Raw genomic sequence first — 13,124 nt, forward strand, 5'->3', positions numbered from 1 at the left:
CAAGAGTGATAAGGGTCTTGAACAGTGGCATGATGGGAAGGGAGTTAGAATCTGATTCCTTAAAAAAATTTTTTTATTGCGATAAAATTCACGTAACATAAAATCCACCGTGTTAACAATTTTAAAGTACATAAAACATCATTAATCATTAGAGAAATACAAATCAAAACTACAATGAGATATCATCTCACACTGGTCAGAATGGCCATCATCAAAAAATCTACAAACAACAATTGCTAGAGAGGGTGTGGAGAAAAGGGAACCCTCTTGCACTGTTGGTGGGAATGTAAATTGATACAGCCACTGTGCAGAACAGTATGGAGGTTCCTTAAAAAACTGAAAATAGAACTACCATATGACCCAGCAATCCCACTACTGGGCATATACCCTGAGAAAATCATAATTCAGAAAGAGACATGTACCACAAAGTTCACTGCAGCGCTATTTACCATAGCCAGGACATGGAAGCAACCTAAGTGTCCATCAACAGATGAATGGATAAAGAAGATGTGGCACATATATACAATGGAATATTACTCAGCCATAAAACGAAACGAAATTGAGTTATTTGTACTGAGGTGGATGGACATAGCGTCTGTCATACAGAGTGAAGTAAGTCAGAAAGAGAAAAACAAATACTGTATACTAACACATATATACAGAATCTAAAAAAAAAAATAGTCATGAAGAACCTAGGGGCAAGACGGGAACAAAGACACAGACCTCCTAGAGAATGGACTTGAGGACACAGGGAGGGGGAAGGGTAAGCTGGGACAAAGTGAGAGGGTGGCATGGACATATATACACTACCAAACGTAAAACAGATAGCTAGTGGGAAACAAGCCACATAGCACAGGGAGATCAGCTCGGTGCTTTGTGACCACCTAGAGGGGTGGGATAGGGAGGGTGGGAGGGAGGGAGATGCAAGAGGGAAGAGATATGGGGACATATGTATATGTATAACTGATTCACTTTGTTATAAAGCAGAAACTAACACACCATTGTAAAGCAATTATACTCCAATAAAGATGTTTAAAAGATAAAAATAAAAAATAAAGTACATAATTCATTGCTGATTCCTTTTGAAAGTAATCTATCCCCTGCTAGGCTCTTCTGCTTCTAGTTTAGTGAGAGGTTAAATGAATAAATAATTTAATTGGTAGAAATACTAGTTTTTAACATTTTTCACGTTTTATTAAAAAACAGTAAGTGGTGGTTGTAGAAATTTAGACAATACCAACATATAAGGTAAAAAGTTACAGTGTTCCCCTAATGAACAATCCCAACTACCCAGAGATATCCACTGTTGTATATCTTTACAAAGGTTTCTCTATATATATACATACACATATATATATTTTAACATAAAAGGCCTCTAGAATATAAAACTATGTATTGCTCTACATCTTGTTTTCCACGTAAAAATGGCTTGGAACCCTCCTAAAAAAGCACATAGATTTCTAGTTCCAGTGTATGAGCCTGCTCATTTCACCATTACTTTGAAAATTGTATATTTTTAATTTTACTTTTTGCCAATCTATTAAGTAACTCGTTTTAATATGCTAGCTTATTTTTTTCTTATGGAATAGTACACATATTCAAAAACAGAGAAGGTAGGTTCTCTTAAATTCAGCTCAAGTTGACAAGCATCGGAGATGTTTAAATGGCATTTTAAAAGTGCCTGTACAGGTATTGTGTACTAGAAGGAGGCACAGAATGTACAGGAAATAGCATAAGACTGACTGACCTAGGATTTCAGTCCTTGTTCTGCAACAGTTAACTGTGTAAATTTAGGACTTGGGTTTCCTCATTTACAAAATTAGAGAGCATAAAGAATTGCTAGTAATTTGTAAAGCTCTAAGAGCATACGGCTCTACACATGTTTCAAAACAACAATGTTAAAATTCCTCAGCTTGGATTGCTTAATGGTGAGTAGAGAATACTCTATCTCCTCCACTTGCCGAAGTCAGTAAATTCCACGAGGAGGAATCTTAGTTTTGTTCACTTATATACACTAAGCTCCTCACAACAGCGCCTGGCGCGCTTGATATTTGGTAAATCATTGAAAATGGTTTAAGAGCTTCACTCTGGTAACTTGCTTTGAATCAATTATTTGGACAATGAAATAAATTTGGCATAGCTCCGCTCTTCTGTTTACTCCTCTCATTCCTCAAGTGAAAATGCTACAAAATATATAGTTCTCACACGTCTAAAAGGGAGTTGCATCTACTGACAGAAGAAAGACTCAGATAATCTACCCCTTGGATCTAAAGTCGAACTTCCCGCCACCACCTGATGGGGCCCATACTCAAAGAAGTGTCAAAACTCGTAGCTATGTACACCCACAGGCCTATAGAAGCCAGCTTGTCACCTACCCCACCCCACTCTCAGACTCTACAATCCCAGAAGACAAGGTTATTATAGTTTCTTCCCTCGCGAACCCCACAATTCCCCAAACGGCGGAATTGCAGCCACCAAAGATACAGAATCGGCGGCGAAAAGGGATCGGGAAGGACAAAACAGACCCTCTCAAGCCCCACTCGTTGGGAGAAGCCCGTGTTGCTGGAAACAGCGTCCTCACCTCCTTCTTTCTCTGGGCACAGGCTGAGGGAACCCCGTAAACGAGCAGCAGTGCCACCGCCACGGTCGCAGAGACACACCAAAGCCACCAACGCGCTGCCATGTTCGCTTCTCTCCTTCCTAGAAGGGAAACTTTCCTGGGGCTGGGTCTGAGGGTTGGGCGTGAGAACAGTCAAACCAGCGCCCTCGCGCCTCCTCATTGGTCCAGCTCAGCCCTGCCCGTAGTCCCCTCACATTACGTCAGGGCGCTGTACAGCTAGACGCCCGCTAAAAGACGGTTCACTTCTAATTGGTCTCTGTTAGCCAATAGAAAAATGACAATCTGGAGGTTTTACATTGGTCCGCTAAGGATGAGGAGCCGCCCCTTTCATTAAACATAAAGATGGCGGGCTTAGCAGCCCTTCAAATACGCGTGCGCAGTTGTGAAGCATTGCGGGCTTTCAGCGTCCAAGATGGCTTAAGGTTGTTACAACAGAAACTTTTTCCTGGAGACTCTTTAGAACTCTTTGAACACCTCTTTCGTGTAATATTCTAGAAAAATTGGACCTAGCCACGTGATTGATAGGAGCTATACAAGTCCCTTATTTGGCCTCCAAAGTATTTCAAATTTAAAAAAAAAGAAAGTTGGGGCTTCCCTGGTGGCACAGTGGTTAAGAATCCGCCTGCCAATGCAGGGAACACGGGTTCGAGCCCTGGCCGGGGAAGATCCCACATGCTGTGGAGCAACTAAGCCCGTGTGCCACAAGTACTGAGCCTGAGCTCTAGAGCCCGCAAGCCACAGCTACTGAGCCCACATGCCACAACTACTGAAGCCTGCGCACTTAGAGCCCGTGCCCTGCAACAAGAGAAGCCAGGACAATGAGAAGCCCGCGCACCGCAGCGAAGAGCAGCCGCGGCTCACCGCAACTAGCGAAAGCCCGCACACAGCAAGGAAGACCCAACACAGCCAAAAAAAAAAAAAGTAAAAGTAGGAAAGCAAAAACAATGTTACTGAGGGATATTTTTTAAAGTGAATGAACAAGAGCTTGTTGAATACCTTGTGTGTCCCAGGAACTGTGGCACATGTGCTGAACACAGCGGACATCAAAAGTTATATTCTAAAGTGTTTATTCATGGCAAACCTTTAGGTTTATTAGGTAGGCACCAACAAGGACTTAAATTTCTGTTATAGACAGCAAATTTTTTTTTTTACTTGTCATTCTTTTGTTTGAGGGATGGACGCAACACTAAGGTTGTAAGAAAGCACTTCTGTCTTTTTAAAGTTTTTGTGTCATAATCGGTTTTCTTAAATATCCAATTCCCTTATCTAATAAATAATAAAAATCCTACATAGCAGAACTTTCCACTTATTTGTCCCGGTTCTGTTTATCATTGTGGGTTGTAAAACTGGGATAATAGAGAAGAATAATATACTGAAGAGGAAAAACACCAACAAAACCAATTGCATGTAATTTGGATTTATTTTGATGCTGTGGAATATCATATGACCATTCTTTTAGGCCCTGCTGGGAAACACACAGAGAAGAAAATAATTTCATTAAGTTGGAGAGACAAAGAGATGGGTATGGAAGGGAAAATAGCTGGTTCTGAAGAGATGTGATCTAGAGATATGTAAAAAATTAAAACGTTTACAGACACTCATAGTAAGAAAAATTTTAAAAAAATACACTGAGACATGCCATATGATTCCATTTATATGACATTCTAGAAGGGTAGAGAACAGATCAGTGACTATCAGGGGCTGGAGGTGGGGAGAGGGACTGACTACAAAGGGGCCACACAAGGAGATATTTTGTGAGGATACAGCCTTTCTCTCCTTAATTATTGGGGTGGTTACACACTGTTTGCATTTGTCAAAACTCAGAAGACTACACTAAAAAAGAGTGAATTTTACTGCATGTAAATTTAACAAATAAAAAATTGAGGTAAGTTTTTTAAGTACACAAAAATCTCACCTATCATTTTGGCAAAAATTCAATACATGATGTCATTGAGTCTGTGGGGAAACAGGCACCCTCATACATTGCTGGTGGGAATGAAAAATGGAGGATAACTTAATATCTAATGCATTTATCCTTTGATTCAGCAATCCCACTTCTAGGAATCTACTCCAATAATAAGAAAGTATACGCTCACAAATTTATTCATTTCAGCACTATTTGTAATTGAAATATTCTCAAAACCACCTAAATGTTCAAATATAGGAGAATGATTGAATATACTATGGTACATAAATACCATGGAGTATTTCACAGCTGTAAAGAAAAGGAATGAGGAAGAGCTCTGTAAATGATATGGATTTTCAAGATCTATTGTTAAAGTGAAAAAACCAAGTGCAAAAGTACATACATATTATGCTACATTTGTGTAAAATAGAAGAGGAAATAAGAAAATATATACGTTTGCCCATTTTGCAAAAGGAAACACAGAAAGCTTAAATCAGAAACTAATGAAATTGGTTACCTACAGGAGGTGGAGGAAATGGAGTAGAAAAGTTATGAGAGGGAATGACACTTCTCTAAGTACACCAAGTTGTATAGTTTTGACTTTTGGAATAATGTTAATATTTTTAAAATAAAATATATAAGCAAATCATGTGGTTTTGTAAGATGAAAAAAGTTCTGGAGATGGATGGTGGTGATAGTTGTACAACAATGTGAATGTACTTAATACCACTGAACTATACACTTTAAAATGGTAAATTTTATGTTATGTATACTTTGCCACAATTTAAAAAACAAGTTAAACATTTAAAAATCACATCAGTAAGAATGGGTTAAAAAACTGAAATTGAATACAAACCGAAAAAAGGGAGCACAACTCTATTTCAAATGAAAAACAACCACACTAAAAAAAAAATAACTAATCTGAAAAATTTATGAACACACTACCTTGATTACGTACCATTAGTCTAAAGAAAAAAACAGAACTACAAGCAAATCTTAAACTCTACTAGGTAGATTTGTTTTTCATGGTGATATGAGCAAAGCAATTCTGAAAATATATTGTGTATAATGTAATATGTAAAAACACTCATGTTGAGAGCCAGGATTCTCACTGTGTAAGAAGGGAGATACAAATATGAAATGAGGGAAAGTAAAAAAGAACTTTTGGGGGTTGGACTGGAATTGGAAGTATTTGTATAGATTTATCATTCATGATATATATTCCTAGCTCTATTCACATGAAGGACTAGAAACAATGACACTCCAATATCAATGAGCAAACCTAGTGCCAAATCTGGGTTGCTAAATGCCATCCCTGAAAGAAATTAGGGCTCCTTAGGAAAATGGTTGATTCCAGTGCTGGGGCAGGGAAAGTACAAGATGAGCCTTGTGTCAGAAAATAAAGATGTACTCAAAAAAAATGTTGGCGACGTCAAAAAAAGACATATAAGCCAGCTTGAAGGGAATCCTACTGACCACATCTGAGACTATTGAGCATTAAAATAAATCATGATGCAATGGATTATAACCTATGGAATCCATGGATCCACACTGATAATGAACAAATAAATAGGGAGAAGATAAAGCTCCTCTTTATAGTAGAACACTCAGTATTAAATTCGGAAGGAATGACAGAGTTAGAAAATCACCATTTTGCAACTTTCATACTAATAATTCTTTTAGGCAAAAATCATCAATGGATACAAAAACTAGTGGGTGGAAGTTTGATAAAGAACAGGATATATACATAGTCTGAATGTATTCCTCACGTTACTTATTAATGACAAAGGGAAAAACAGTAACTTTATAACTATAGGAACTTGTAGGTCACCCTTTTGACCAAATGATTAAAGTTGGCATTATCAATAATGGGAGAAGCTAATATTATAGGCTTCCTGATAAGATGCCCTAAGAAGACACATCTGTCATGTAGTATTCCTGTCAGAAGTGCATTAACTGAATCTAATTACGAGAAAACATCAAGCACACAAAATTTGAGGGAACATTTACAAAATAACTGGCCTGTACTCTTCAAATATTTTACAGAGCACAGACCTGTGGAGTCAGAAGGTCCGTTACCAGTTGTCACTTACAATTGCCTAATCTTGATTCTGCACCTCACTTCCTTCATATGTAAGCTTGAGAGTATAAAGTTTACCTTAGTAAGAAAAAAAATTAGTGCCATGAAAGACAAAGAAAGGCCGAGGAACTGTTCGATTTTATAGGAGACTAAAGACATAACTTATTTGTAATGAGGTGGATGGACCTAGAGTCTGTCATACAGAGTAAAGTAAGTCTGAAAGAGAAAAACAAATACCTTATGCTAACACATATATATGGAATCTAAAAAAAAAAATGGTTCTGAAGAACCTAGGGGCAGGACAGGAATAAAGACGCAGACATAGAGAATGGACTTGAGGACACGGGGAGGGGGAAGGGTAAGCTGGGACGAAGTGAGAGAGTGGCATGGACATATATACACTACCAAATGTAAAACAGATAGCTAGTAGGAAGCAGCCGCATAGCACAGGGAGATCAGCTCCGTGCTTTGTGACCACCTGGAGGGGTGGGATAGGGAGGGTGGGAGGGAGGGAGACGCAAGAGGGAAGAGATATGGGAACATATGTATATGTATAACTGATTCACTTTGTTATAAAGCAGAAACTAACACACCATTGTAAAGCAATTATACTTCAATAAAGATGTTTTTAAAAAAAAAGCACATGACGTATGCAAGTTATTCTTAAATGGTTCAGAAAAAAAGAGATGCATTTATATATACATCTTTTATGTACATGTATTTAATCACACACACAAAGAAAACATGTGGCAAAATATTACCAAGTGGTGTACCTTGGTAATGGGTGTACAGGAATTCTCCCTCCCCCAATATTTTATTATAAAAATATCCAAATATACAGACAAAGTGAAAGAATTGTACTCTGAACACACACCGCCAAGATTCTACAATTAACAATTTGTTAAATTTGCTTTATCACATATTTATCTACATATTAAGAATTCTTTTTACTGTTCTTGCAAGTTTCCTCATAACTTGAAATCATTTCAAAATTAAAAGTTAAACGAATTAGTAGGTAGTAATAGGAAGAAAATTAAAGAAATGAAGGAAGTTTGGAGGGAACAGAAAGTACTGCTAGTGTGGAGCGAGATAACAAGCTCAAGCCTCTAAAACACTATCTTGAAGTTGGTGCCTTTGATGTCTCAGTCTGAGATCAATATCTCAGCTCTCCTCTATAGAGCCCTAAACCTGGCTTCGAGGCCAGGGATCCTCTCATTGTTCTGTAAATATCCAGATATGTCATTTACAAAGTGTAAAACTTCATTTCCCACAAGGCTTTTATCCTTCCGTGCTGTAAAGAGGACAAATTCTATAGGTTTTTTTACAGGTCTCGCGAGATTCATCAAATCTCTTTAAAGAGCTCAGCAGGAAGCCATTTTGTTTCTCAGGGCTCTTTGCAAGGGTACTAGAGGTGAAATTGCAAGAAGTCAGCAACTGCAGTTGCCGCCGTTCTGTCTTCAGCTTCACGATGTTTCCCTTGGCCAAAAACGCACTAAGTCGTCTCGGAGGTGAGCAAAAATTGTGAGCAGATCTTTTCTAACTGCCTTTATCCATTTGTCCTCGTGGTCTTTTGTGCCCCTTCCTTCCATGTGCATCTCGACATTATTATTCTAAATGCTCGGTCTCCCACCTCACCCCAAGTAATTGGGAAAATGTCCTTAGCATTAGCCTAATCGCTCAGCGTTTCTGTTTGGGTTCCCAGCCCTCTTTCTGTTTCTGGAGTCATAACCCAGCTCTGCTTTTTTTTAATATTATTTGGTAGCCTACAATTTCAAGGGAGACACTTGGTGAACACTTCCCGTTCCTTAAGTAATTCCGTAAATTTTAGCTTTGGGGATACGTTTACCCGCAAATGGAAGAGCCTCTTCTCCAATTCTTGGTTTCATTGCAGGGAGACAACCTAAATGGTAGCACTGCAGCTTTTATGTTATTTGTGGATTATTAACTAAATAATTGTGGTCATTTTTTTCTTACCTAAAAGTTAAGCAGGTACGGGGAAATTTTGAGACCAGCATTATGTACTGAGAATGCACTAGATTGGAGAGATAAAAGTCATTTCCGTACTTGATTTGCACTGAAGGTGACCTTGAGTAACGTGAGCAGTTTTACAATGAAAGTGACCTTAAACAACTACCATTTAGCTTCTTTAGCCATCTTTTTATTTTCTGTTTATGGAGTCATTAGAAGTATTACTAGATTGTGTTCTAAACACTCAAGCACCTTTGACAATAACCAAAAAATAGTTGCCTGACTGGTTTTTCATATTCCAAAAGCCACGTCTATTATCTCTTTCACTTTGGGCAAATGATTTAACCTCTCTCAACTTCATTTTCCTCCTTTGTAAAATAGGGGCTTAGTAAATAATACCTACCTCGTAGAGTTGTTGAGGATTATATGAGATTACCAATAGGTGGTAACTGAACCATTTCTTGTCACAGAGAAGAGGTCTAAAGAAATCCACTTGGGTGACCTGAGTGTTGAGGTCATGAGGTGTTCCAGAATTACTTGCTTGGTAATCTTATTTTCTTTGCTTTTTGAGCAGGTAGGGCCTTGTACCTCAGGAAAGGGGTTTGGGGGTTGTTATTTTCAATGTGGAATTCACATGCTCACTTTTTAACTGCTCTAGAGCAGATTATATTGGGAAATGTTTGTAAATTTGCTCATCCCAAGTGTGACTAAAGGTGAAAAAAAACTAAGGCACTTAAGCGAAGAAACCATTAAATGGTCAAATAACTATGCTGAAATAACCTATTGTATCACATAACCCATTATATTCATAAGTGCTAGTGAATGGGCAACATTGCTGTTTCTTTAATACGTTTTTCATTACATACCTTTTGAGGCTCTAAAACAATAAGGACCTGCTACTTAGATTGGAGAGGAAGAAAAAAGCAGCTGGAAATATGCATTTTCCAGTCTTGGCTCTTTCCCAAGCCCCCCAAGTACCTCCAGAGGCAGTTTGAAAACTCTTTCTACTAAAATAGCAGTAATAGCAAAGTTTTCATGTTGTCATTCTGCTCAACAACTTTTACCTCTACCAAAAAAGTGGCCCTCCATGAACCTTTCTAGTTTTACCTCCTGTTACTAATTTATATACCTTGTCCTTCAAACGTAATTTGTTTTCTAGTATACTGGGTTTTCTGTCTCTGCTTTTTTCAGATTCGCCTTTCCCGTGCCTACATAACCAAATCCTACCTGCTATTCAAAGTGCTTAGCTAACATTCTGCTTCCTTGTATTATAATGGTTTGTGTCTTTGTATCTAATAGCCTCCCCTAGAGTGGAAGTTACCCAAGAACAGGGTCTGTGTCTTACACATTTCCATATACCCCATTTCTTTTAGCATGGTGCTATATTCATTAGTCACTTTTTAAAAAAATCAAGATTACTCTAGTTTTTGGAGGTTTTGGGGTAATTTTAAGGTCATAAACATTTAGCGTGCTTTAATCATTTTGAGTTTATTTACCCCTTTATGTTGTAAGTTGTTGAGCACTGCTGAGTAAACTTTAGTGAAAATCAAAGTCATAAATACTCAAATTAATGAAGTAGGAGCTAAGTTCAGAGGTTATACAAATACCAATTTGTCGTGGATGTTACTGACATCACTTTTTCTTGGTTTTTCCCCTCAACATTTTATTGTGAAAAGTTCCAGACATAGAAAAGTTGGAAGAATTGTATAATGAATACCTACATACCCACCACATAGATTCTACAACTAACATTTTGCTGTATTTGTTATATCACATATTTATCCATCTGTCAATCTTATTTGTGAAGCATTTCAAAGTATGCTACTTTGCTTTTAGCTGCAATATGTTTTAACATTTTATTATACTGTATAATACTGTAGAGTTAACTTCCTTGGCTTTTTTGAGTGGCAATATCAATTACACATGTTCTCTTTTCCTGATAATTGATAGATATGCTCCTGTATTCTTTTTTTTTTCCCCCTTTAAGTTCGAAGCATTCCGCAAACAATGTCAAGGCAGAGCCACCAGAAGCGGACACCTGATTTCCATGACAAATATGGTAATGCTGTATTAGCTAGTGGAGCCACTTTCTGTGTTGCTGTATGGGCATATGTAAGTACTGTTGACTGATAACCTCTGTTTTAGATGTTTTTTATTCCCATTTATCTCATGTATTCAAAATGTTTTCACACAGTATACATTTCTAGTTAGGAGGGGCTTTAGAGATTTTCTAACGTAATTACCCACCTAGTGAAGGAATTTCTTCCTCAACATTGAGCATTCATCCATCATCTGTTCTTAGCATTTCCAATAACAAGTTGCTTAGTGGATCAAAAGGCAGTCTTTTCCATATTGTGTAGCTGGTTGAAAAGATCTTATGTTGAGTTAAAATCTGCCTCCTTCATATTTTACCCATCATTTCATTGCAATACAGAAATTCTGATCACATTTCCATGTATCAGCTGTTAGATATTAGAAGATTCCTATCATGTCTGCTGGATCTTCTCTTTCATATTAAACATTCTTAGTTCTGTTGATCATTTTTTTGTTATATGATTTCCAGGGTTTTCACCATCTTGGTCACCTTTCTTTGCTTAATCAACCTTTCTTCTATATCCTACCCTCAGAACTGAGGACAGCATTTCTGATGGATGACATATAAAGTGACCTGCTTTTAATATTTTAGTTTTTTACATCTTCATTTACCAATCTACTTACCAGTCACTGTACTTGCTGGTTAAAAGTAGGAGTCTTGAAGTTATAATAAATATATAAGCTGATTTTAAAAGATATGAAACAACCCTTGCCTTAATAATCAAAGACTTTATTAATAGGCCTTTTTCATTCTTGTTTTGACCTTCCTGAAATAAGATATATTATTAAAATAAGTGTGTGTACTTAATTGGAAGAGTAAACAGATGTTGAACAAATGTGTGATCGGGGGCACTTTTGGAAGTGAAGTGCTACTTGATGAAGGGATATTACAAAAGTCCTCTTTGGCAGTATTTAGGTAGTCGTGGTTGAGTGCAACAATGTTTTTGAGGATGTAGTATAGAAATGTGATATACAAGTTTGAATTAATTAAATGAAATTTAAAATTTAGTTGCTGAGTCATACTAGCTACATCTTAGTTGCTCAATAGCTGTATGTAACTAGTGGCTAACTGTATTAGACAGTGCAGATATAGAACATTTCCTTCATCTATGGAAGTTCTACTGAACAGCACTGCTCTAGAGAATTAGGACAGCAATTAGGTTTGGCCTACCTGGAGGGCACTGTATCCCAGGTGACTTTCTGTGTGTTTTTAACCTATAGTGCAGAATACCTTTGCCACTTTAGGAAATACTCTCCAAGGGAGAGTGGGCTCTGGTTTAAACATATAACTGACAGCATTTTAATTCTTACAGACAGCAACACAAATTGGAATAGAATGGAACCTGTCCCCTGTTGGCAGAGTCACCCCAAAGGAATGGAGAGAACAGTGATCATCCCAGCTGGTTTAATACTGAATTGTTTCAAAATCAACTCATAATTGATGCCAAGTAAAAGCATTAAAATATGGCGTGATTGAAGAAATAAAGTACATTTGAAAACCTCATTGTAGGTTTGTTTGTTTCTTTTATAAATGAAACCAAGCTTGATCACTTTTTATTTATTTAACCTTTGTGTTAATATTAAAGTCAAAACACTGTACAACTTCTTGAAAAGCTTTTCTCTGTTAGGTAGTGTGAAAGGAAAGTTTGGCTGTCACCTAGGAGTCAACTTTATGATAGGCTGAAATTACAGTTTCTGAATAACTGATCACAGAGTTATTTTAGGTCATCTTTGAGTTTAAAATTTGGTGTCCATATCTTGGTTATACCTACTACTTTCAGCCTCTCATATATGTTTGTATTTGGAATTGGCATTAAGTCCTTTGTACTCCTGCCAAGAGAACTTAGGGTGTCACCAGACCCATAGGAAGAGTGGTCCTATCAAATGAACTCCTAGGATGTCTGAAGACTAGCTAGCTCCTTGGCTCCCTTGGTACATTTATCTTAGAGCTCTATATTTTTCAGCATATTTATTTGAGATGTTTATGAGGTTATTAAAGAAAGGATGTGTTTTACTTATCTAACTACTAGTGACCTCTGCTGTTGGCTTTCTGTAATTCTACCAGTTTTTGGATTAGTGGATTATCCTGAATTCAGTATGACATTGGATTTTATGTGTAAGATATTAACTGAAGAAAACACAGTATCTACACCATGTGCTTCTTTATTTCCTCGGCCAAAGGCTCTGAAGTAAGCCTCAAGTAGTGGCTTGTTAATAGTGCTCAAGCAGAAAATGAAATTTCAGTTGAGTAACCTATCTATATTGGCTAAATTAGAGATTTCTAAAATTCACTTACCTGATACTGTAGGTTATCAGGTAAGTGGCTTTTAGGAATCTCCAAATTTTCCTGATGTAGATAAGGATTTATACTTAACCAACCATTTGAAGAATGTTTACTCAATAGGTGAAATACTAGAAGAATTGCTCTTACGGCAGTATGTCCTGTTTTCTCATTA

At 37.3% G+C, this 13,124-nt stretch overlaps 2 protein-coding genes across 2 annotated transcripts in view; one reads left to right on the forward strand and one right to left on the reverse strand.

The window, feature by feature from the left end:
• The window catches only part of MAGT1 (magnesium transporter 1), a 42,991-nt gene extending 40,240 nt beyond the window's left edge, over window positions 1–2,751 (reverse strand). Inside the window, exon 1 of the mRNA XM_082447438.1 lies at window positions 2,582–2,751. Coding sequence (XP_082303564.1) covers window positions 2,582–2,683 — 102 coding nt within the window. The 5' untranslated portion in view covers window positions 2,684–2,751. The remainder of the gene's footprint in view (window positions 1–2,581) is intronic.
• Window positions 2,752–7,954: 5,203 nt separating this feature from the next.
• Window positions 7,955–12,172, forward strand: COX7B (cytochrome c oxidase subunit 7B). The gene is made up of 3 exons (XM_082447487.1): window positions 7,955–8,114; window positions 10,562–10,686; window positions 11,982–12,172. Exons 1-3 carry the CDS (start codon window positions 8,075–8,077, stop codon window positions 12,057–12,059), a joined length of 243 nt encoding a protein of 80 aa, XP_082303613.1. The 5' UTR covers window positions 7,955–8,074; the 3' UTR covers window positions 12,060–12,172.
• The last annotated feature ends 952 nt before the right edge of the window (window positions 12,173–13,124 follow it).

This window comes from Balaenoptera physalus, assembly GCF_965194825.1.
Source record: "Balaenoptera physalus genome assembly, chromosome: X".
Lineage (NCBI taxonomy): Eukaryota > Metazoa > Chordata > Mammalia > Artiodactyla > Balaenopteridae > Balaenoptera > Balaenoptera physalus.